The sequence below is a fragment of the Scardinius erythrophthalmus genome, assembly GCF_964197995.2.
Source record: "Scardinius erythrophthalmus genome assembly, chromosome: 3".
Classification (NCBI taxonomy): Eukaryota; Metazoa; Chordata; class Actinopteri; order Cypriniformes; family Leuciscidae; genus Scardinius; species Scardinius erythrophthalmus.
Genome location: NC_138223.1, coordinates 60,483,240 through 60,508,025, shown reverse-complemented (window position 1 = coordinate 60,508,025; position 24,786 = coordinate 60,483,240). Strand labels below are relative to the sequence as shown.

At 42.6% G+C, this 24,786-nt stretch overlaps 3 protein-coding genes across 3 annotated transcripts; all 3 read left to right on the top strand.

Annotated features, from left to right (window-relative positions):
• Positions 1-1,248: 1,248 nt before the first annotated feature.
• LOC308688005 (uncharacterized protein) lies at positions 1,249-5,675 on the top strand (the record flags this gene model as incomplete). The annotated part of the gene is made up of 6 exons (XM_081360824.1): positions 1,249-1,308; positions 1,675-1,699; positions 1,917-1,965; positions 5,080-5,199; positions 5,283-5,495; positions 5,658-5,675. Exons 1-6 carry the CDS (start codon positions 1,257-1,259, stop codon positions 5,673-5,675), a joined length of 477 nt encoding a protein of 158 aa, XP_081216950.1. The 5' UTR covers positions 1,249-1,256.
• A 435-nt stretch (positions 5,676-6,110) lies between these two features.
• Positions 6,111-21,999, top strand: LOC308688004 (uncharacterized protein; the record flags this gene model as incomplete). The annotated part of the gene is made up of 38 exons (XM_081360823.1): positions 6,111-6,203; positions 6,352-6,426; positions 6,534-6,778; positions 6,876-6,960; positions 7,060-7,203; positions 7,317-7,519; positions 7,625-7,725; positions 7,811-7,920; positions 8,089-8,265; positions 8,360-8,391; positions 8,467-8,558; positions 8,713-8,735; positions 8,835-8,856; positions 8,946-8,973; positions 9,062-9,137; positions 9,299-9,457; positions 9,546-9,757; positions 9,842-9,927; positions 10,086-10,204; positions 10,338-10,514; positions 11,037-11,068; positions 11,159-11,256; positions 11,374-11,408; positions 11,584-11,605; positions 16,917-16,944; positions 17,034-17,109; positions 17,271-17,429; positions 17,518-17,729; positions 17,814-17,899; positions 18,026-18,144; positions 18,272-18,445; positions 18,676-18,707; positions 18,793-18,890; positions 18,974-19,002; positions 19,100-19,121; positions 19,233-19,420; positions 19,513-19,689; positions 21,870-21,999. The coding sequence occupies 36 exons, from the start codon at positions 6,111-6,113 to the stop codon at positions 19,262-19,264; spliced, it is 3,513 nt and encodes a 1,170-aa protein (XP_081216949.1). The 3' UTR covers positions 19,265-19,420; positions 19,513-19,689; positions 21,870-21,999.
• Positions 19,277-24,777, top strand: LOC308688003 (uncharacterized protein; the record flags this gene model as incomplete). Its single annotated transcript, XM_081360822.1, has 12 exons — positions 19,277-19,420; positions 19,513-19,689; positions 21,870-22,066; positions 22,218-22,318; positions 22,438-22,550; positions 23,020-23,196; positions 23,277-23,308; positions 23,482-23,579; positions 23,704-23,726; positions 23,815-23,836; positions 24,058-24,085; positions 24,618-24,777. The coding sequence occupies 12 exons, from the start codon at positions 19,277-19,279 to the stop codon at positions 24,775-24,777; spliced, it is 1,272 nt and encodes a 423-aa protein (XP_081216948.1).
• Between the last annotated feature and the right edge of the window lie 9 nt (positions 24,778-24,786).

The window sequence follows — 24,786 nt, the reverse complement described above, 5'->3', positions numbered from 1 at the left end:
AATCCTAAAAGGGTTGTTCTATTCTCTTAATGAGTTATGGGTGTGTTTTGGGATTTACGTGCGTTAAACCAATCAGAGTCTCATCTCCCATTCCCTTTAAAAGGTTGTATTTGTTAACATTAGTTAATGCACTGTGAACTAACATGAACAGTTGGATTATTATTAACTAACATTAACACATATTAATAAATACTGTAACAAATGTATTTATCATTGTTAGTTCATGTTAGTTAATACATCAACTAATGTTAACTAATGAACCTTACTGTAAAGTTGTACCCAATTTCTTTATGCTTTTGAAAGAGTCTCCTCTGCTGCATTTATTAGATCAAAAATACAGTGAAATATTATCATAATGTAAAACAGCGATTATATGTGAATGTGAATATATAGTATAGTGTAATTTAAGTGTAAGAAACATTCATGATTATTATCAGTGTTGAAAACAGTCGAGCTGCTTCAGGCTTTTTGTGGAAAAACTCATACATTTTATTTTTCAGGATTCTTTGATTCTTAGAAAGTTGAATTATTAACTAATATTAGTATTAGTAAAGTATTAATTTCTCCTCCCTTTTTTATCTTACCACAAATGTTTTGAATGCTGTCATTGTTTACAAGGCAAGGCAAGTTTATTTATACAGCACATTTCATACACGATGGTAATTTAAAGTGCTTTACACAGAAAGGAACTAAAATAATCACAAAAAAGCAAGAACAATTAAAACAGTTAAAATAATTAAAAGAGAAAAATCTGCAGACAATTTCCAGAAAAACTGTTTTCAACATTGATGATAATCATAAATTGTTTCTTGAGCATCAAATCAGCTCGTTAGAGTTAATAAGAGCATATCCTAGAGGTGTTAGTTTTACATAATATTTCACTGTTTTTATTGATATTTTGATCAAATAAATGCAGCTTTGGTGAGCAGAGGAGACTCTTTCAGAAACATTTTTGTAATGTTTTCAAACTTTGGCAGGAACTGTATTCATTTATAGACCACATCCTTTTCATTTTACTGGGCCGTAGTGTGTGTGTGTGTGTGTGTGTGTGTCAAGTCAAGTCATCTTCATTTATATAGCGCTTTTAACAATGTAGATTGTTTCAAAGCAGCTTTACAGAGATAAACGTATAATTTAGGGTAACAGAGATTGTTTTGGCTTTATAGCGGTTCTTACATTGATCTGGCACTTTGTTTGTTTCTCTCAGAGTTTAATATATTTTACATGAACGTCTTCAGAGGAGAAGAACTGTCCTCATGAGAACGCCTCTTATTTTCCCACTCCTGTGTGTGGGAGTGATGGCTTTCGGTGAGTCCACAATCGTCATTCATGTTTAAACTCGTTGATTAAAACGACACACTAATCAAACAGGTGCATAATGTTCATGTCTGTGTTAGAAAATGTACAGGAAGACTTGATTGTGATTGGCCAATGGTGTCATTCAAATATTTAAGTATAATGAATGTTTAAGTCATTTCCTCTATAGCTGTGCTAGTTTCATGTGTTGTATCGCTCCATACTCTCTCTCTTCTCACAGAATAAAATCATACAGACTCAATATTACATGTGCTGATTTTACAGTAGGCATGTGAAATGCAGGTTAGATGCGGTGATCTCTCCATCAGACTGTACTTCACCATTGTAGATGATCTCTCTCTGTCTCTCTGTTTTCAGCCAGCACATGTTCAGCAGTACAGACGTGAGTGAAACTCTTCAGATCTGCCCATTATGCAACCTAAAGAAACTTTTGGGACAAAGGAACCCACCCAGAATGCAGTCTTTCCTGTGCTTTATGTTGTTGTTGTGAAATGACTTTAGCATTTCTGGCTTTTGTTAATCAGTGTGACCTATAGCTCACTTTCCGTTCACTCTCCCATTTCTCTCTGTTAACCTCCTTACCATTTGATTATTCACAGTAAAACCTGTGGAACGAGTGGTGGACTTACAGCAGAACAATGCACTGATGTGAGTTCACACACATACACACACACAGATATTTTTAGGCTGTTCTTTGTTCGAGAATTATGTTTGTTTTGGTAAGTCAGCAGCTAAACACACAAACTCAACATGAACTAAGCAGTAATGTAACATGAGCAAAGCAACATATTAAACTCATTAAAATAACTAAAATGACTCAATCAAAGAATCAAGGCTCTCAGAGGATCTACAAAGACTCATCAAAACCATCAACAAGATACATGTAAGAACAGACAAACACTGGAGACAGACACGATCAGACTGATTAGACAACAAAACTCCAGACATGAAACATGAAACCAAAGGGAACACAATAAAAGTACCCTAGACAAAAACAAGATTGAAACCTCACCAACCCTAACAGTCACTGGGGAAAGTCTATGGAACGTGTTTTAGACTTTAAACCCATCTAGAGAAGCTTCTCCTGTCCAGCATGCCAGGTAATGTATGAAACAGGAATTACAGATTCTGTTGAATTTGGAACAGTAGTCCTCCAGTTAGTCAGTTGGGATGATTGATGTCTGTGTTCAAGCCCTGAGACAGGCAGGAGCTCAGGGGCCAAAAACAGGAACCCAGTGGGTAATCACAGGAACCCTTGGCTTAGGAGAACACAGGCAGAGGAGGAAACACAGGGAACCAGGGCAGGGATAAATAACTACAGGGATCAGGACAAGGATAAATAACTGCAGGGATCAGGACAGGGATAAATAACTACAGGGATCAGGAAAGGGATAAATAACTACAGGGATCAGGAGAGGGATAAATAACTACAGGGATCAGGACAGGGATAAATAACTACAGGGATCAGGGCAGGGATAAATAACTACAGGGATCAGGAGAGGGATAAATAACTACAGGGATCAGGACAGGGATAAATAACTACAGGGATCAGGAAAGGGATAAATAACTACAGGGATCAGGAGAGGGATAAATAACTACAGGGATCAGGAGAGGGATAAATAACTACAGGGATCAGGACAGGGATAAATAACTACAGGGATCAGGGCAGGGATAAATAACTACAGGGATCAGGGCAGGGATAAATAACTACAGGGATCAGGACAGGGATAAATAACTACAGGGATCAGGAAAGGGATAAATAACTACAGGGATCAGGACAGGGATAAATAACTACAGGGATCAGGGCAGGGATAAATAACTACAGGGATCAGGAGAGGGATAAATAACTACAGGGATCAGGAAAGGGATAAATAACTACAGGGATCAGGAAAGGGATAAATAACTACAGGGATCAGGGCAGGGATAAATAACTACAGGGATCAGGACAGGGATAAATAACTACAGGGATCAGGAAAGGGATAAATAACTACAGGGATCAGGGCAGGGATAAATAACTACAGGGATCAGGGCAGGGATAAATAACTACAGGGATCAGGAAAGGGATAAATAACTACAGGGATCAGGACAGGGATAAATAACTACAGGGATCAGGACAGGGATAAATAACTACAGGGATCAGGACAGGGATAAATAACTACAGGGATCAGGAGAGGGATAAATAACTACAGGGATCAGGGCAGGGATAAATAACTACAGGGATCAGGGCAGGGATAAATAACTACAGGGATCAGGAAAGGGATAAATAACTACAGGGATCAGGACAGGGATAAATAACTACAGGGATCAGGACAGGGATAAATAACTACAGGGATCAGGGCAGGGATAAATAACTACAGGGATCAGGGCAGGGATAAATAACTACAGGGATCAGGACAGGGATAAATAACTACAGGGATCAGGAAAGGGATAAATAACTACAGGGATCAGGGCAGGGATAAATAACTACAGGGATCAGGGCAGGGATAAATAACTACAGGGATCAGGACAGGGATAAATAACTACAGGGATCAGGACAGGGATAAATAACTACAGGGATCAGGGCAGGGATAAATAACTACAGGGATCAGGGCAGGGATAAATAACTACAGGGATCAGGGCAGGGATAAATAACTACAGGGATCAGGACAGGGATAAATAACTGCAGGGATCAGGGCAGGGATAAATAACTACAGGGATCAGGGCAGGGATAAATAACTACAGGGATCAGGAAAGGGATAAATAACTACAGGGATCAGGAGAGGGATAAATAACTACAGGGATCAGGGCAGGGATAAATAACTACAGGGATCAGGACAGGGATAAATAACTACAGGGATCAGGACAGGGATAAATAACTACAGGGATCAGGGCAGGGATAAATAACTACAGGGATCAGGGCAGGGATAAATAACTACAGGGATCAGGAAAGGGATAAATAACTACAGGGATCAGGAAAGGGATAAATAACTACAGGGATCAGGAAAGGGATAAATAACTACAGGGATCAGGACAGGGATAAATAACTACAGGGATCAGGACAGGGATAAATAACTACAGGGATCAGGGCAGGGATAAATAACTACAGGGATCAGGACAGGGATAAATAACTACAGGGATCAGGGCAGGGATAAATAACTACAGGGATCAGGACAGGGATAAATAACTACAGGGATCAGGACAGGGATAAATAACTACAGGGATCAGGACAGGGATAAATAACTACAGGGATCAGGGCAGGGATAAATAACTACAGGGATCAGGGCAGGGATAAATAACTACAGGGATCAGGGCAGGGATAAATAACTACAGGGATCAGGACAGGGATAAATAACTACAGGGATCAGGACAGGGATAAAAAAACTACAGGGATCAGGGCAGGGATAAATAACTACAGGGATCAGGGCAGGGATAAATAACTACAGGGATCAGGGCAGGGATAAATAACTACAGGGATCAGGGCAGGGATAAATAACTACAGGAATCAGGGCAGGGATAAATAACTACAGGGATCAGGGCAGGGATAAATAACTACAGGGATCAGGACAGGGATAAATAACTACAGGGTTATTGTAGTCCCATGTAGTCCTCTACGACACCATCGCTCTGATGGAAAGACCGCTTTCTCTGTAACACAGTAGCTGACTGAACTGCAGTACAGGTGTACACACCTTGGGGAAGCTAGCAAAAGTCTTAAGTCAGCGCTATAAAGAACTGAACCGTTGTAAACTCATGTTCTCAACCGTACTGTTTCTGTCGCCTCAGATGGACGGCCCCACGCAGAGATTCCTGACGTGTGCTGGCATCCCATCAGAGCCTGACGCTGACCACATCATGAACCTGAAGGGCCTCATCAGCGCTGCTCTGGACGTCTACTCATTCATGGTACGCCAGAACACACACACACACACACATATCCCATGAGCCTTCGCTGCTGTGGTTCTGCTGTGACACGGTCTGTCTCACAGCGCTCCAGTGTGACCGGGGTTCCAGTCGTGGATCTGTCGGGAGGGGTCAGCATGAACGAGGATCACGTGATCAGAGCGTGGCTGGACATCAAGCTCACTCCTCTGCTGTCGACCATCTCCAGAAGCTTCCTCACATGTCTCAGCAACAGGAACTTCAGCTGCAGCGCCTACCAGACTGTGTACGGCAACACAAACGAGCACTGGTGGAATACCGTGAATGACTTAAGTTCATTGTGCATGTGTGTGTAAATGACTGTGTGTGTGTGTATTGTTGGGTGTATATAGTGTCAAGGAGTTGAGTCAGCATTTCTCCGGTCTGGATCCAGGGAGACAGAAGTGGATCTATTCTTTCTTCATGTACCCATTCCTCTCTAGGAACACATCCTCAGGTAACACTTCTACTTTAGGGTGGAGTGTTGGTCGTCAGGTCATGCTGTGTGTGCTCTGTGAAGGTTTTGCCCATGTTTGATTGTATGTTGTTGTAGGTTGTGTAGATCCAGAGGACAGCACTGAAGACTGGCTGATGAAAAACTTTGGCTCGTTCGCTGTCGTGGCTCAAGTGCGAGACTTCTCGTCCATCAACATGCTCTTCAGCGGGGTAGGAACACTGCACCTCCTGCATCTGAGGGTCATTTGACAGCCCCAGTTTCACTTCAATACTATGTTGATGGCCTGGAGATATTCTGAGGTTCTTCCCTGTCTTGCCAGTTGGAGGTTTTGCACCTCTTGAGTCCTGAACAGAAGGCAGAGCTTCTCCTTCACCCAGAGGTGGTCGGCTTGACCGACAGCTCCCTCGGCCTGGTGTATCAGAGTTTGCTATCCTCTCTGATGCCCTCTGAGCATCCATGGACCTCAAATAACAGCAACACGTATTATATGAGCACTGTTCCATCCTCTTCACCGCAAGACCCCCTGGGACAGGCAAGAAAGACATCAATCACAGTCTCATGGATGTAGTAGATGACTAAATGTGTTGCAGTACTTTAAGAACACTAGTAAAGTCACCCAAATATGCTTATCTATTGAGATATTGAATGATTAATTTAGAACGTCTGATGTGTGGTTACAGGCAGTGAATGGTTTCATGACGGCATTTAGACCTGTCGGGAGTTTTGTGAGAGAATTTGTGTCCTTGACACAGCAGGTAACGACACACACACACCCACACACACACACTATAGCATTACAAACCTAAACACCATGTCCTGAGTTTGAGGAATTCTTCTGTCTGTATCTGCTCTCTTCCTGAAGCAAAACTTGAGCGGCATGCGGAGCGCCACACTTTTGCAGGCCGTGATAAACCTGACACTCGCCGAGATCGCCGCTCCTTTCAAGCAGAACACCACCCAGCAGCAGCAGGTGGACCTGGGTACTTTTGACCCCATGGATGTTAACGACTGGTTCACACATGTGGTCTCTCCCATACTCCGGCGATACCTTCCTGACAGCCAGATAGAAATCCACCCCAACCTCACGGCTGTCTTCCATAACCAGTTGTGAGTTTGCCATGCTAGAATTGTCACCGTTATCCACAAAACACCTCGCATAGAGTAATGAATGTTCTTCTGGTGTGGTTTGGGGTCTTTTTTTCAGCTACATCGAGACAGGGATGGGATCTGGAGCCCAGAATGAAAGTCAGGACATCTGCAGCGTCGTTATTGATAATAGAACATGTGGGGTGAGCTGAAAGAATTTATTATTCCAAGTATCTTCTCTGCTGGGATGAAAATATGTTCTCATATTGAATCTCACACAATGTGTGTATATGTCTCTCAAGCTGACTGACTTGGTGGAACATGTGGCCACTGTCCTGCACTGTGCAGCTCGCTCAAACCTCACGCTCAACGAGGAGACGCTCTTGAATGTTGTCCTGCATCTCTCCCAGAACCTCAACGCTCTACTGCAGCAGCTCTCCATGACTGTAGGAACCAACAGATTTCACATCAGTGCTGTATAAACCAGTCGGTGCTCTTGAGGAGGAGCATTGTTTAAGCCTAATTTCTGCTTGCATATTGCTTCTTGCCACTCTCCTAGAACTTCAGTTCCCAGAGTTCCCCCTTCAGTGACATCCTGGACCAAATCGTTGATGACACCTTCACGATGAGCAACTTGCAGGATGCGTCGTTTGTTAGATTATGGTTCCAGGTCAAGTTAAAGCCTCTGCTCTCCACACTGACTCCAGAATATCTCACGTGCCTCAGTCACAAAGAGTTCAGCTGCCAAACCTTCCAGATACTGTACGTCCACGGCACGCATTCTCACCTCTAAACGTTGATCTCATGTGAAGACCTCTCTTGTTAACTGACCTCCACTCTCACCTGACTTTCATTCATCACTTTCAGTATTTCAGAGCTCAGTGACAACATGCTCCTGATGTCGGAAGGAGCGCAGAACGTTTATAAGTATTTCATCTTCTCCTTCCTGAGCCGACAAAATGTTTCAGGCACGTCTGTCCATTCGTCCATCTATCTTTTCATCCATCAGTCTATCACTTTAGCTATAAAAATATGTTATCAACATGTTTCCAGGTGGCTGCCCTGCTGAGAACAGCAGCATCTGGGTTACTCTGAATCTTGGCAAATTTTCCCAGTTTGCAACATTGAGGGAAATGTATCAGCTGAACCAAGACTTCAACGCTGTGAGTTACACACATTCCCACTGTCAAGAACAGCTACTATATTTCAACTTGTTTTATTATGTTTCTGCAACAGAGATTCAACTCTGTGTGATTGATGAATTGGATTTTATGCATGCTCTGCACTTCAATGCTTGTCTGTTAATGAAATCTTTTCTTTGTGTATTTCAGATAGATGCACTGGTGGCTCTTTCCCCCAGACAGACAGCTGAACTGATAGTTGAGGATTTTGCAGGTCTCCCAGAGAAAAGCGTCACCATAAACATGGTCTTTGATCATATCTTGGTTTCTCCTGAAGACCGTGGTCTACTTGAGATGCTCAGTTATCTGATCATTCTCGCTGGCGAGGTAAGACTGTCTCTGTCTGTGGAGAGATTGCAGTACATACAGTATAAAAGGTTTGCAGTAAGTTGAGTTGTTTCATGTTTTATTTTGATATCAGATGGGTTTGGAGTGCTCATCATACCAGCAGATGTGAGTAATACACATAAGCTAATGTTCCACGGTTTCTGAACTGCTTCCGTTTCACATAATTGCTCTTTCTTTCAGAGTTCAGAGACTGCAGGAAGCTGTGGTTCCTCCACTTATGATGCAACCCATCAAGGACGACGTGAATCAGCTGGAGAAGATGGCACCTCCTGGTACGCACACATTTAAAAAAAAAAAACAATGGCGTACTAACTAAATATCTGAGGAGGTTTTTCAACATTTTAGTTTCTAAAGAATAGTTAGGATTCACAGACACACCTATTTCTAAACAACATTTTTGAAATTGTACTATTGTGTTTTTAACAGGCTGCTTTCCTCCACTTGTTACGGTAAGAAACACAAGTCTATTTCTCATGTTTTTTTTTTTTTTTACAAACATGAAAAGTTGTTCATAATCTACTATTGTTTTGTGGTCATATCCTTTCCAGTGTATTTCAACACCATTCAATGGTGAGTGAAATATGGAGCTGTAAAGTACTATAAAATATGCATATGTTATTATCTGTTTTTCTTAATTTCCTTTTCTTTTACGTTTACAGAAACAAACATTTGTGATGGAATCAGCAGGTAGTGTTAATTTTAGACTTTTTACTAAATGAAAATAAAACTCAGTCAAGTAAATCAAGTTAATGAGGAAAGTTTACCTACCCCACAGTAATGAGACTCTGCTGTCCGCTGGTCTCGTGAGCGCCCCCTGTAGTATCGACCTGCTGCAGTACGCTTGCTCTCCGGTAAGAAGACGACAAGCAGAAAACTCTTTTACACTGAGCTGATATTGATGACTTTCTGGGGATCCACGTCCCTCCAGAGAGCAAATGTGCAGCAGTTTCTGGAGTCATCATGATATTTCCTGAACTGTGATCTCCACTGATGAAGTCCTTTGTGTTCGTAGCTCACAGGCTTCACTGCTGAAAACCTGGCTGGACTTCTGAAGTGTCAGCTATCCAGCAGCAGCAGTTACTCCAAGGAGATCTGGAAGCTGCTCTTCACCAAAACAAACAGTGTTCTCGATGGAGCCCTCAGCATCTTTTCCAGCACGGCAGCAAATGTGGTAAATACGCCTTGTACAACTCTGCTCTAGTGTTACTTGGAAGACTGACTGGGAATATGGCAATAATTCCTGCTCATGACATCATCAGTCTCAGCCAATCAGAGGTGATGTGGTGTCCCAAGTGCTGGATGTGATTGGGGAGCTGAGACTGGAGCGCATCAGGCCTGACCAATGGAGTGACGTTACGTTCATCAGCATGTTGTTGGGTCAATATCTGAAGCCGCTTCTGCCGCTCGTGTCTCCATCCCTACTGCAGTGCACTAGCAGCAAAAACCTCAGCTGCCAAACTTACCAGCACATGTAAGAAAAGCAGTTCCTCAACAATAGCTCAAGACTATCCTTGATAAGATGCTTTGTTCAACATTATTTCCAACCATTTCTCAGTCTGGCAGAGTTCCCGCTCATCAATGAGACGCAAGGAAGGAACATGGTGGAGTTCTTCATCTTGCCCTTCCTCAGAAACGCAACAGGTGAGGTGGAGGTGTGCAGTGGTCTGAGGCAGACTGTCCCTCATGTTGAGTTTCTGGAGTTCATGAAGCTGATGTGACTGTGTGTGTGTGTGTGTGTGTGTGTGTGTGTGTGTGTGTGTGTGTGTGTGTGTGTGTGTGTGTGTGTGTGTGTGTGTCAGATGCGGGCTGTCTGTCGAGTGCCAACACCAGCACTGAGTGGCTGCTGAAGAACTTTGGCTCGTTCGCTCAGTTTGTGTCTCTCACAGAACTGCTCTCCATCAACGCACACTTTGATCCCGTATGTATCTTCACATGTGATATAATCAAAAAACACAGACCACAAGAAGGTTAAATAACCTCCAACATCATCAGTGTTGTCTGTAGGACTTTTCCACTCAGTGTTGCCCTCTTGTTCTTCTGTGTGTCTTTAGTTGGAGACGCTGGCCTATCTGTCTCCAGTGCAGATGGCTGGACTGATGGTTGTAGATCTGCCTGGTCTTCCACAGAAAGAAGTCATCATCAATAGAGTGTTTGATCATCTGCTAGAGTCTCCTGTGGATCGAGGACTTCCTGATGTTCTTCAAAACCTGCTCTTACTCTCACAGACGGTAAAACTCACTGGGATGTTTTCAATGGCTCTGCTTCAAACCGTAGTGAGATGGCCATCCAGAAGGCAGTTTTGGGCATCATGGGTGTGATTGTGACGAAGTCATTTCCAAACAGTGGACAGCAAAGTTATGAGGACTCGTCCAATATTATAACAGAATTATGTGTCTCGTTAAACAATCCCAGAATACATTAAGGCAAAATTTTTGCATTTTTTTCAACTAACGGACGTTATTCAGGGTAGACACCTTATTTTATTTTTCCACAAATGAAAATGAGGTTTTGTGGGAGAGACGTACAGTCTAATGCGACATTCAAAATGACTTATTAAAACAATTCCGGGTGACAAAAGACTCTTGAAAACATGTTGTGAAAATGAAATATTACACACAAGTCACCCGGCCCTAAATCAGAGCAACCCAAACAACAGACTGAGATGTGATTGTAGGTTAAATACGCAGTGGTCAGAGTTTGATGAACCAGATATGTGATGAAGGCACTGACGCCTGTTTGTGTTTCCTCAGACCGTAATACAGTGCAGCTCCCTCACACTGATGTAAGTGTACTTGAGCCTCTCCTGTCATGCTCTTGAGTCTCTGGTGTCCCTTGTGATGAAATCTCCTCTAATCCTGTGTTTCTTTCTCAGCTTTGAGAGGCTGTTTCAGGCTCTACCTTCCCTGCCGTCAGACATGCAGACTCTGGTCTTCCACACAACTGGAGAACTCAAGAAGAAAGCGGCGCCAGGTGATTCTCAGTCTTGGTGTCTTCATCATCTCTCACTGTTGACTTCACTGGAAGATCAGCATGTTTCTCTGTATTTCTGATGGAATTCATGATCAAATGTGTGTCTCTTATTTACAGACTGCTCACTTCCTGAACCTCCACCTGCTCCAACAGTAAGAGATTGTTTTAACAAAAGTTTCCTTCTGAATCTCTTACAGTCCTACAGGATTCCTTTCATTAAATCACTCTTTAAATCCTCTTCACAAAGCTACAAGATACACAGTACATAAAACATTTTTCATTTACATTTAGTCTTTTATCTTGTTTTCCTGTGTTCATCTGTTTCAGTGTGTAATCACTCCAGTGAATGGTAAGTGCATCTATACTCTAAGTTTGTTTCTAAAGTAAACTATTTTACTTATTACTTATGTGAACTTATTACTTTTTCTTAACCTTCTTGATTGCGCATTCGTCGCGTCTGAACACGTTGTTTTCTTTGGAGCTCCATCGATTTGATTTATAATTCTTGATTTTACTCTTTAAACTTACTTACAACGAACATTTTCTACTTTTCCTCACTGAGAAGCACTACTGCTCAAACCTCATAGTTACAACGCGGACTGTTGAGCAGACGCGTCTCAAGCCTGTTAGTGATCCAACGCTGGATACTCTTATAGGTTACGTCCGTGGATCACGGCTGAACGCGTCTTCTCAACACTCACTTACAAACATTTTTTCGCCTATCGTGCGTCTACTCTACACCCGTACCACTTAAAAGATGGATTATATCCAAGACTTCAGTCATAAATTTGTATTAATATTGATAGCATCACTGGTGGTGTCGTTGCTAACTTAACTTACTGTCCATCTGTTAAAATGGCGAATATATCAGATGTAAGTAGTCTACCTTTTGGTGCAGGTGAGGACACATTTGAGCTGCACGCGGTACAGTCTGAGCTGGAAGCTGTTGAGAAACAGATCCACGACCTTTTAGTAAGACAGGCCGAGCTGATAGACCGGCAGTTAGCTCTTGAAACATCGCGCGCCGATGCACACAAATCAGAGATTAATGTTACTAACCCGCTGACTCCGACCTCGTCTACTCTGTGCATTTCTCAACATCGGTCCCGAGCGCCAAGGTCGCGATCAGCCATGTTCTCGTTCACTCCGGCTCCAACACGCCACCACGAAGCCTGGATATTTCCGCAGCGGAAGACGCGAGTCAGGTCTAGACCAAGACCCTCTCCGACCCTCCCGGTTTTCAAGTTATCCACACTAAACCGCTTCTCCCCTCCCGCGAAACAGAACGCGATGCTTTGATCATCGGCGATTCCATCATTCGACACGTACACGTTACGTTAAATAAAAGTAAGGTGCACAGTCACTGCTCTCCTGGGGCTCGTGTTTCTGAAATCGCTGCTCGCGTTCCCGAGATTCTGAACGGTGACGAGCGCGTCGGAACTTTGGTATTGCACGCGGGAGTGAACGACATCAGGCTGCGCCAGACGGAAGTTCTGAAGAAAGACTTCAGGAATCTGATCGATACGGTACGCAGCACATCGCCCGAAACAACGATCATCGTGTCAGGACCGCTTCCCACGTACCGACTAGGTCATGAAAAGTTTAGTAGATTATTCACGCTAAATGAATGGTTAACGTCATGGTGCAATGAGCAGAAACTGCTCTTTGTAAATAATTGGAATCTGTTTTGGGAGCGTCCTAGGCTTTACCGTGCTGATGGCTTACACCCAAGTAGATTCGGATCGGATCTTCTGTCAGATAACATCTCCAAAATGTTAAATACCGTTAGATGACTAGTTACCAAAAGTCCAAATCATAGTCTCTGCTGCACCAATTTAACTGATATAAATACTAGTGTAGAACATTGCATAGAAACTGTGTCTATTCCTCGTTTAGTGAGATCAAATAATAAATCTACTGCAGGATCTAGGAAAAATCTAATAGTTATTAAAACAGAAAATGTTGCTATTAGTAAACAAAAACAATTTCTAAAGCTAGGTCTTCTAAACATTAGATCACTCACACCTAAGGCAGTTATTGTAAATGAAATAGTCACAGATAATAGCATAGATGTATTTTGCCTTACTGAAACCTGGCTTAAACCAAATGATTATTTCGGTCTAAATGAGTCTACTCCATCAGGATACTCCTATAAGCACGAGCCCCGTCTGAATGGTCGTGGCGGCGGTGTTGCAACAATCTATAGAGATATTCTCAATGTTACTCAGAAAACGGGTTATAAGTTTATTTCATTTGAAGTACTTGTACTAAATGTTACGCTCTTAGATGTTTGAAAAACATCCCTATTATCTCTAGCCTTGGCTACCGTATATAGACCGCCTGGGCCTTACGCTGATATCCTAAAAGAGTTTGCCGATTTTCTCTCAGACCTATTAGTTAATTTCGATAAAGCATTAATTGTTGGAGACTTTAATATCCACGTAGATAATTCAAATGATGCGCTAGGGGCTGCGTTTACAGATTTATTAAACTCGTTTGGGGTCAAGCAAAACATTACCGGACCGACTCATCGATTTAATCATACACTCGATTTAATTATATCACATGGAACCGATCCAACCGATATAGATATCATTCCACAAAGTGATGATGTCACTGACCATTATATGTTAACTTGCATATTGCGTACTCCTGTAATATATCATGCTGCGCCGCGTTATCGATCAGGCAGAACAATCCTTCCATTCACCATAGATAATTTCTCAAATTGCTTATCTAATCTGTCTCAGCTGCTCAGTGAACCCAAACAAACAGATGAACTAGACAAACTAACTAGCACTATGAGCTCCATTTTCTCTAGAACATTGGATATTGTTGCACCCATTAGATTAAAAAAGGTCAGAGAGAAAATTAAAGCACCACGGTACAACAATACTACGCATGTTCTAAAGAGAGAAGCCCGTATTTAAGAGCGTAAATGGAAACAAACTAATTTAGAGGTCTTTAGAATCGCGTGGAAAGACAGTATGTCACGTTATAAAAAGGCCCTAAAAGCGGCCAGGGCTGAGCATCTCCGCAAACTAATAGAAAATAACCAAAACAATCCAAGGTTTTTATTTAACACCGTGGCTAGACTAACAAATAAATAGACATCACATCCCGTTACAGTTTAGTAGTAATGATTTCATGAAGTTCTTCACTGAGAAAATAGAAAACATCAGAACCACAATTGTAAACGTTCAATCCTCAATCGCGCCTTATAATTCAGCCTCAATTATCACCCCGCAAGAACAATTACAGTTTCATGGTTTAGGAGAGAACCCAATTGCAGACCATTTGCAGACATTTCAAGGGTTTATTACTACCCAAAACAGAAAACAAAACCCACGAGGGGGCAAAACAGGACTGAGGGTAGAACACTTAGGCTAAGACAAGACTATAAACAAAGACTAAATACTGACTAGACAGGAAACAAACTCACAATTCTTCATATAAACAGGAATCAGACAATGTACTCACAAGACTGTATAACATGCAATGTTACACACACGTTTGACAATGAACCGACACAGGACAGAAAACAAGAGGGATTAAATAGGGAAGCTAATGATGAGGGCAACAGGTGAAACTAATACGGTAATGATTACAAAACGAGGATAACAAGGGGGCGGGGTTACATGACGAGACAACGCAAGCACATGACCAAACAAATGGCCATGTGCTGCACATGAAACATGGGCCTGTCATGATTCTGCTGCAAGACAAGAGAAAATCAAGAACAAGATGGCACAATCAAGACATACAGTGCTTTACAGCTATAGAACAAAAAGAGTTAAATAAACTTATCATTTTATCTAAAACAACAACATGTTTATTAGATCCTATACCAACTAAACTATTAAAAGAAGTGTTACTTGTAGTGGAAGAGCCTCTCCTCAATATTATTAACTCATCTTTATCATTAGGTTATGTTCCAAGAACATTTAAACTGGCAGTTATAAAACCTCTCATTAAGAAACCACAATTAGACCCACATAATCTAGCAAATTATAGACCCATTTCAAATGCATCATAGCACTGAAACTGCGCTCGTTAAAATCACAAATGATTTACTTTTAGCTTCTGACCAAGGCTGTATCTCAATATTAGTTTTACTTGATCTTAGTGCTGCGTTCGATACTATAGATCACACAATACTCTTAGATCGGCTACAAAATTATACTGGTGTTCAAGGACAAGCATTAAGCTGGTTCAGATCGTATTTATCTGACCGCTACCATTTTGTATATTTAAATGGAGAAAGATCGATCATAACTTCAGTAAACTATGGAGTGCCGCAGGGATCTGTTTTAGGCCCTCTGTTATTCTCAATATATATGCTGCCACTTGGAAATATTATAAGGAAACATGGAATTAGTTTCCATTGTTATGCTGATGACACTCAAATCTATATTTCATCACGGCCAGATGAAAACGCTAAATTATCCAAATTGACAGAGCGTGTTAAAGATATAAAAGATTGGATGATGTGTAATTTTCTTTTATTAAATCCAGACAAGACAGAGGTAATACTTATCGTTTCAAAAAAACACCCACAATACCTCTCACAATACAACTTTAACATCGTAGGATGTCCTGTTACTTTATCCTCTACAGTAAAAGACCTGGGTGTTATACTAGACTGCAACCTGTCTTTTGAAAATCATATTTCATATGTTACAAAAACATCCTTTTTCCACCTAAGAAACATTGCTAAGTTACGTAATATGCTATCTGTTTCTGATGCAGAAAAGTTAGTTCATGCATTCATGACCTCGAGACTAGATTACTGTAATGCTTTATTAGCTTGTTGTCCTGCATCCTCAATAAACAAGCTACAGTTAGTCCAAAATGCCGCCGCTAGAGTTCTTACTAGATCAAGAAAATATGATCATATAACACCGATTTTATCATCACTACATTGGTTACCTATAAAGTCACGTATTAATTACAAGGTATTGCTACTGACTTATAAAGCCCTAAACGGCTTAGCTCCAGTCTATTTAACCGATCTTCTATCGCCCTATAATCCATCGCGCTCTTTAAGGTCACTAAATTCGAGGCTTTTGGTCATACCTAGGATATCCAGATCCACCAAAGGAGGGAGAGCATTTTCACATTTAGCTCCAAAACTCTGGAATAGCCTTCCTGATACTGTTCGTTGCTCAGACTCGCTCTCCCAGTTTAAAACTAGATTAAAGACGCATCTTTTCTCCAGGCATTCATATAATATTTTTAATCTTACAGTTCAAACTACAATCCGGCCTCTAGTTAATAAACGCCAGAGGAGAACTGGCCTCCGATTGAGCCCGGGTTCTCCCAAGGTTTTTTTTTCTCCATTAGGTCACTTGATGGAGTTTTTCGGTTCCTTGCCACTGTTGCCTTTGGCTTGCTCAGTTGGGGATATTTTGGGGATATTTAATTTTATTTTATCAATCAATAAATTCCACTAGAAACAAACCTTGTTGTATTTTAATTTAATACTGTGAAGCTGCTTTGATACTGTATTGTGAAAGGCGCTATACAAATATACTTGACTTGACTTGACTTGACTTGACTTGACTTGACTTCTTGACTGTCACATTGTAATTCAATGGTGTTATTCTGAGTCCTAATGAAATCCAGTGGCACTAATCAATGTTTTCTGATGAATTTAACAGCTACCAGAGTTTGTTCAGGAGTCAACAGGTACGAGCAAACACTCTTTTCTCCACTTTGACACTGTGACATCATCTATGAGACTGGAAGTGTTCATGAAAGTGTAATGTCTTCCACAGTAATGAGACTCTGCTGTCCGCTGGTCTCGTGAGCGCCCCCTGTAGTATCGACCTGCTGCAGTACGCTTGCTCTCCGGTAAGAAGACGACAAGCAGAAAACTCTTTTACACTGAGCTGATATTGATGACTTTCTGGGGATCTACGTCCCTCCAGAGAGCAAATGTGCAGCAGTTTCTGGAGTCATCATGATATTTCCTGAACTGTGATCTCCACTGATGAAGTCCTTTGTGTTCGTAGCTCACAGGCTTCACTGCTGAAAACCTGGCTGGACTTCTGAAGTGTCAGCTATCCAGCAGCAGCAGTTACTCCAAGGAGATCTGGAAGCTGCTCTTCACCAAAACAAACAGTGTTCTCGATGGAGCCCTCAGCATCTTTTCCAGCACGGCAGCAAATGTGGTAAATACGCCTTGTACAACTCTGCTCTAGTGTTACTTGGAAGACTGACTGGGAATATGGCAATAATTCCTGCTCATGACATCATCAGTCTCAGCCAATCAGAGGTGATGTGGTGTCCCAAGTGCTGGATGTGATTGGGGAGCTGAGACTGGAGCGCATCAGGCCTGACCAATGGAGTGACGTTACGTTCATCAGCATGTTGTTGGGTCAATATCTGAAGCCGCTTCTGCCGCTCGTGTCTCCATCCCTACTGCAGTGCACTAGCAGCAAAAACCTCAGCTGCCAAACTTACCAGCACATGTAAGAAAAGCAGTTCCTCAACAATAGCTCAAGACTATCCTTGATAAGATGCTTTGTTCAACATTATTTCCAACCATTTCTCAGTCTGGCAGAGTTCCCGCTCATCAATGAGACGCAAGGAAGGAACATGGTGGAGTTCTTCATCTTGCCCTTCCTCAGAAACGCAACAGGTGAGGTGGAGGTGTGCAGTGGTCTGAGGCAGACTGTCCCTCATGTTGAGCTTCTGGAGTTCATGAAGCTGATGTGACTGTGTGTGTGTGTGTGTGTGTGTGTGTGTGTGTGTGTGTGTGTGTCAGATGCGGGCTGTCTGTCGAGTGCCAACACCAGCACTGAGTGGCTGCTGAAGAACTTTGGCTCGTTCGCTCAGTTTGTGTCTCTCACAGATCTGCTTTCCATCAACGCACACTTTGATCCGGTATGTCTTTACTTCTTCATCAAAGAACATGATAGAAGAATAAATACAATAATCTTGACGAACATCATCAGTGTTATCTGTACTTTTCCTCTAATGTTTGCCCTCTTGTTCTTCTGTGTGTCTTTAGTTGGAGACGCTGGACAGTCTGTCTCCAGTGCAGATGGCTGGACTGATGGTTGATGGTCTTCCTGGCCTTCAACAGAATGATGTTATCAACAGAGTGTTTGATCATCTTCTAGTGTCTCCTGTGGATCGAGGACTTCCTGAAGTTCTCCAGCTCCTGTATGTTTACTCCACAAAGGTGAGCAGTGTTTCAGAGTTATGGCTGGAAGTCTTTGGCCATTTCTAGGTTCATACAGTAGTCACGGTCCATACAGTAGAAGTTTTTCTGCAAACACTTTTCTGTGATTGATTGAACTGTAATGTCATAGCTCTTCTTTCCTATTATGCTATCGATCTTATGTTTCGTGTTATTGCTGCTTGGAAATAAATGAGTTTAATGTGTTTATGCACACTGGTTTTCTGTTCTAGAGTCCACTCAGCTGTCAAACCAACCAGATAATGTAAGTGTTTGTTTATCAATAACCAAGAGAGGCCGAGACATCAATGTTCGGATCTTCATGGCTGCTTCTTCTCTGTTATGATCAGCTTCACGCGACTCGAGCTCATCCTGAGATCAGCAGTGGGCGATCTGGAGCCCGTCATCTGGGCGAGCGTTTATAACCTCAGTCTCTCGGCTCCAGCAGGTCAGCGCCGTGCCATCTGTGCTTCTCTGAGCCATCATGTCTGTTCCCCGTGTGCCTTAATGCTGTTTCTGCCTTTCCCACAGGTTGCTCTCTACTCCCAGTTGTGGATGAGGTGTGTCTGTTATTTAAAGTGAATCACGTTTTATGTTTACAGATTTCTATCATTTAGTTTGGTACATTTCTCACCGTATTTGTCTTTTCCTCCACAGTGTCCTTTGACTCCATACAACGGTAGTCAGCGACTCCTCTTCATCTCTGTCTGTGCGTGATCATGTGTGAGTGTGCAGGAACGTGTTGTGTGTATGTGTGTATGTGATGTGTTCCTCTGTTTGTGTGTTTCAGAGACTCAAGTGTGTCGTGGAGTGGACAGGTAGAGTGAGGTTTTAATGACTGCTTTATTGTTTCCCGCCTCGACTTTGATTAATTGTGTCATCTCGGTCCTCAGTTCTGCATTACAGCTCTTCCTGAACAACGGAGATGCTGCAAAGAGGCTTTGTGACTTCAGTATCGCAGAATATGCGTGTACCCCGGTAATCAGACATGAGTCTCTCTGTCCCAGAATGCACCTCTCTGATCAGGCATGAGGCAGTTGTGTGAACAGTTGTGTTCGGATGTGCTCCAGGTGCTGAATGTCAGTGTGGAGCAGCTGGTGTCTGTGCTGGACTGTCACCTGTCCGCTGATGTCACCGGGTCACCTGACCTGTCCGCTGATGTCACCGGGTCACCTGAGAGCTGGAAGCTCCTCCTGACCAGAGTCTCGCAGCTGCTGGACGCCGCACTCCTCACGCTCTCTAATAGGGTACGAGACAGCTTGAACACATGAAGCATGGGAAAATGTCAATGTCTAAAACTGTCATAAAAACGTGAAGCTTGGGAGCACAGACTTAAGTTTGGTCTCATTTTAAAGAAGACCCTTGGCAAATTATTGTTGAAGTAAAAAGTTTAAAAAGTAAAACAAACAAAAAATTGATAGAGGTTTAAGTTTATGAAAATGATTCATAGCTGCACAATTTATCCAATTGGCTCTATAGGACACGCAATAGGACAGCGCTTCAACCAACCAGAGTGTTTTCCCAACAGCGGAGCTAGTTGATAGATTCAACTTTTGCACGGTTTTGCAAGACAAAACCGACGAACACATCTTCCTTTTTTTAAGAATGACTTAAGTGCCGTTCTTTGCTCTTTTCTCAAAGAAAAACTAAACTCCAAGTCCTCCAGAGTCTCGGCTAAAGCCGATTCGAAAGACTGTTCTCCAGCAGCTCCGCCATTCTTTGTTTTCAAGTAGCAGGGAACCGTCGCAACTCTGTCGTCATTATGTTAAGCCCGCCCCGCCTACTCTATACACGACGTGATTGGCCTGACCCAATTTAGGTTTTTGCAGCTTGAAGGTCAATGGAGAGTTGCTAGACTGCCCTGGCTGCAAAATACAGACCTGTGCCGGCAAAATGATAAAAAAATATTAGGGCTGGGGGAATTAACGCGTTAATCTGTGCGATTAATTTGAAATGTTTAACGCGTTAAAAAAAAATAACGCATTTAACGCAGCACTTTTTTTTTTGCCTCGTTTTAATGATTTCCTGTTGCGGCTGCTATTGAAAAGCCGAAAATATGTGCATCGGGTTTCATTCTCGCGCAGCTTTCATGAGCGGGTCTTTTCCGCTCCGTGTGCGCCGCCGCACTCTCCGTTCCGTGTGTCTGTGTGTGTGTCTGTGTGTGTGTGTGTGTGTGTGTGTGTGTGTGTGTGTGTGTGTGTGTGTGTCGGCCATAGGTGTAGGCGGCTGCGCTCTCTGCTCAATGTTCGACTCCGTGTTTGCGCTGCGCGTTCTGCTCTGTCGTTCACGGCCCAAACGCTTCAATCATGTACCGAGCACTGGAAAAGCAAAGTCCGCTCAAATAAGGTGAAATTTCTCTTTAGACTTCTGTTTGCTGAGCTGGTATAGTAGGATATTGCTGGGCAACAAACAATGTTAAAGGGATAGTTCACACAAAAATGAAAATTCTGTCATTTACTCTCCCTCAAGTTGTTCCAAACCTGTATGACTTTCTTTCTTCTGCTAAACACAAAAGAAGATATTTTAAAGAAGGTTGGTAATTAAACAGTTGCTGGTCCCCATTGACTTCCATAGTATTTTTTTTCCTATATGGAATCAATGGGGTCCATCAGTCGTTTGGTTACCGACTTTCTTCAAAATATCTTCTTTTGTGTTCAGCAGAAGAAAGAAAGATATAAAGGTTTGGAACAACTTGAGGGAGAGTAAATGATAATCATACATGCTCTGGTAATAATAGCTTTTTTAGGACTATAGTTTATTTTTATAATTAGTTAAAAAATTGGGAAAAAAATCTTAAATTGATTGTTGATTGATTATTGAAAAAGAATAATACATTGATATATTGATGTTTAATATTATTTTAATATAGGGCTATTTTCTGTTCCTTTTTTTCCGGTGATTCTAAGTTTAATTATTGATGATTACAAGCTTGGAGGAAATGCAATTAATTGCAATTAATTACAGCAAATTGTGCAAGTAATTAGTTAATTTTTTTTAATCGATTCCCAGCCCTAAAAAATATATATAAAAAAACACTGAAAAAGATAAAAATGTCTATAAGGTCACACAAGGGTTAAGAAACATTAGACGAACGTCCAACTAACATGTTTCAAGCACAGAACTTCCATGATTGATGTATAGTAATGTATTTGTGCTAACACCTTGAGAACATTATTAACTCAGATAACTGAACGAACGGTAACTCTGAGAGAACCTTCCCAGAACGTTAGCTCAAGCTTTGGGAACGTGATATGCTTAACAAAGTTAAATCTCAACTCACTTCATCAGTGCTTTCCTGCACACCTGAACTGATATGACTGTGAACATCACAGAAATCATAGGATTCTATAATGTGAATTATGAGTGTTAGTTGTGGGATTGCTGGTGTGAGTGTGATGAAGTGTGCTGCACTGTTCTCTGTGTTCAGCCGGCGTGGTGGAGCAGCAGCTCTGGCTCCGCTCTTCTGGACGCTCTGCGCGAGCTGCGGCTGGACAGACTCCCGGACGATGGCAGCGTCGCGCTCTGGCTTGGCCAGCGTCTCCGCCCGTTCCTGCCGGTCGCTTCGGGGCCGTTCCTGCAGTGTCTGCGCAGCCAGAACTTCAGCTGTCAGAACTTCCAGACAGTGTAAACACCAGATCTTCCTCACAACACACCTAGCTTATGATCAGCACAGGCTGCAATGAGAGCGTTGCTGTTTATGGTGGATCTGTGTCTGTGGAGTGTTATTGACATATGCATATGTGTGTGTGTGTGTGTGTGTGTGTGTGTGATGAAGGGTTGAGGCGTTCAGTGCAGGATTTCTCCATATGAATGACCTTCAGCGACAGCTCACAGTGACGGACTTCATCGTGCCGTTCCTCTCTCGACAGACAGCAGGTGAAGAACACACACTCCTCTCCTTTGTGTTTCATTCCCCTGTCCTGCTCAGACTAGCTCATTATTGATACTCTGCAGTGATGTGATGACTTTGAGTTCATGTGTGCGTGTTTGCTCAGGTGCGGCGTGTGTGTCCAACGACAGCTCCCAGTGGCTCATCCGTAACTTTGGCCAGTTTTCTGCAATCGTCCCTCTGAATCAGCTGATCTCGCTCAACACACAGTTCAACCCGGTACAGGCAAAGTCAAAGACACTGCACAACACAATCACTGTGTTTGTCAGCAATGTGTCGGTTTTCCTTTTGAGAAGCAAAACTGAGTAATATATTGAGATTTAATAATTTTTTAGGTATAGGTTTACATTTGTGAATGGAAGTATCACCAGATCTGTAGGGCAGGTACTTAGTTTTGTGCCTCAGTTGCTGATTGGATGTTGAGATGTGGGCGTGGCACTCAGCAGTGTATGCAGATGAGCGTGAGCTTGCAGGGGGCGGAGCTTAAACACACTCAGTGATTGGAGAATCCTGCATAGGTCACCAGGACTGACGCTTCGCTGGAAGATCCAGTCATGAGATTTGATTAAACATTATGAGGCCAGAACATAACAGAACAAGAAACATATACAGTTTTTCTTCTCAAGTACATGTGACTGGAGATGTTTGTAAGTGCAGAAGAGTGTTAACTCTCCTCCTCTGTGTGCAGCTGAGCAGCCTGATCTCGCTCTCTCCAGAGCAGTTGGTTGGGCTGATGTTTGAGGATGTTCCTGGTCTTCCAGAGAAAGCTGTGGTCATCAATGCCGTGTTTGATCACCTGATCGCCTCTCCACAGGAACAGAGGATCCTCCCCACGCTTCACCTCATGGTGGAGTCATCAAAGACGGTAAAAGGGTTTTCCAGCACACTTTTACATCTCGTTCTCACTGCTGTCCGAGCATTAATGTGTGGACGGGTTTCTTTCAGAGGAACATCTCCTGTGCGTCGTACCAAATCATGTGAGTGAGCTGTCGCATGCTGCGTGTGTTTCCAGTGTTGAATCTCACGCTCTCACGCTCACACGTCTGTCTGTCTGTCTGTCTGCCTGTCTGTCTGTCTGTCTGTCTGTCTGTCTGTCTGTCTGTCTGTCTGCCTGTCTGTCTGTCTGTCTGTCTGCCTGTCTGTCTGCTAGTTTCCACCGTCTGGATCACCTGATGGTCCGCGTGTCTGTGAATCTGGAGACGGAGATTCTGAGGAGCAAAGCCGCTCTGCTGCAGCGAGTCCCGCCGGGTGAGACACACTCCCCTTTGTTTTGAAGTCTCGTAGTCTCCTGAACTGGGATCCCTCATATGTGAGTGTGTTGGACAGTAGTGTGCTTCATATAAGCTCATCAGTGTGTGTTCTTCTGTCTCAGGTTGTGTGAGCTCCAGCAGAGAGGTGAGTGTTGAAGATGCTTTGGTTACGGTTAGTTTTAAGCTGATGATTTAAGCTCCTTTGATGCTCATGTCTCTTCTGTCTCTCCCAGTGTGGCGTGACACCAGTGAACAGTCAGTATTCCTCTCTAAACCAGTTGAGTTGAGATTTCTGTCCTTAATTGTGCAAAATGTGAGCTGACGACTCTCTCTCTCTCTCTCTCTCTCTCTCTCTCTCTCTCTCTCTCTCTCTCTCTCTCTCTCTCTCTCTCTCTCTCTCTCTCTCTCTCTCTCTCTCTCTCTCTCTCTCTCTCTCTCTCTCTCTCTCTCTCTCTCTCTCTCACTCTCTCCCTCAGAAACGGCAGTGTGCAGCAGTGTCAACAGGTGAAAACACTTCCAAGAACCCTTCAGTTATTTTGTAACTCTTACTTTTAATCGATTGATAGATTATCCTAAGAAAGTCGGCAGATTAATTGATTACCCGAAGAAGAAAACAGCCGATTAATCGATTATCAAAATAATCATTAATTTCAGGCCAAGTTCTGATTGGCCATCCCAGCTAACAGAAATACATTCATTTTGCTATTCATTTGCTAACATGTTGCCACCATTACCATTAAGTAAAGTAACATTTTAAATCTTGTTTTTTGTTGGTTATGCGAAAGTTAAATTTTAACATTCCTTGTTAGCTGGAAAATGAGGCGTATCTATCTTCTGATTGGCTGTTTGAGGGCTTTCTGTGTTCTGATTAGCTGTATTTAGAGTGTCTGTGTTGTGATTGGGAGTTTTTAGAGTGTCTGTGTTCTGATTGGCTGTTTTAGAGTTTCTCTGTTCTGATTGGCTGTATTTAGAGTGTCTGTGTTGTGATTGGCAGTTTGATGCATATCTGTCATCCTCATGGCTGTGTGTGTTATAGCTCTGGTCTGCTGGCGTTTCTCAGCTCATCTTACAACGGCAGTCGGCTCTGTGAATTCAGCGTCGCACAGTATGCTTGTGCAGAGGTACTCAAACACACCCGTACACACACTCTCTCTCTCTCTCTCTCTCTCTCTCTCTCTCTCTCTCTCTCTCTGTAAACGTGTGTG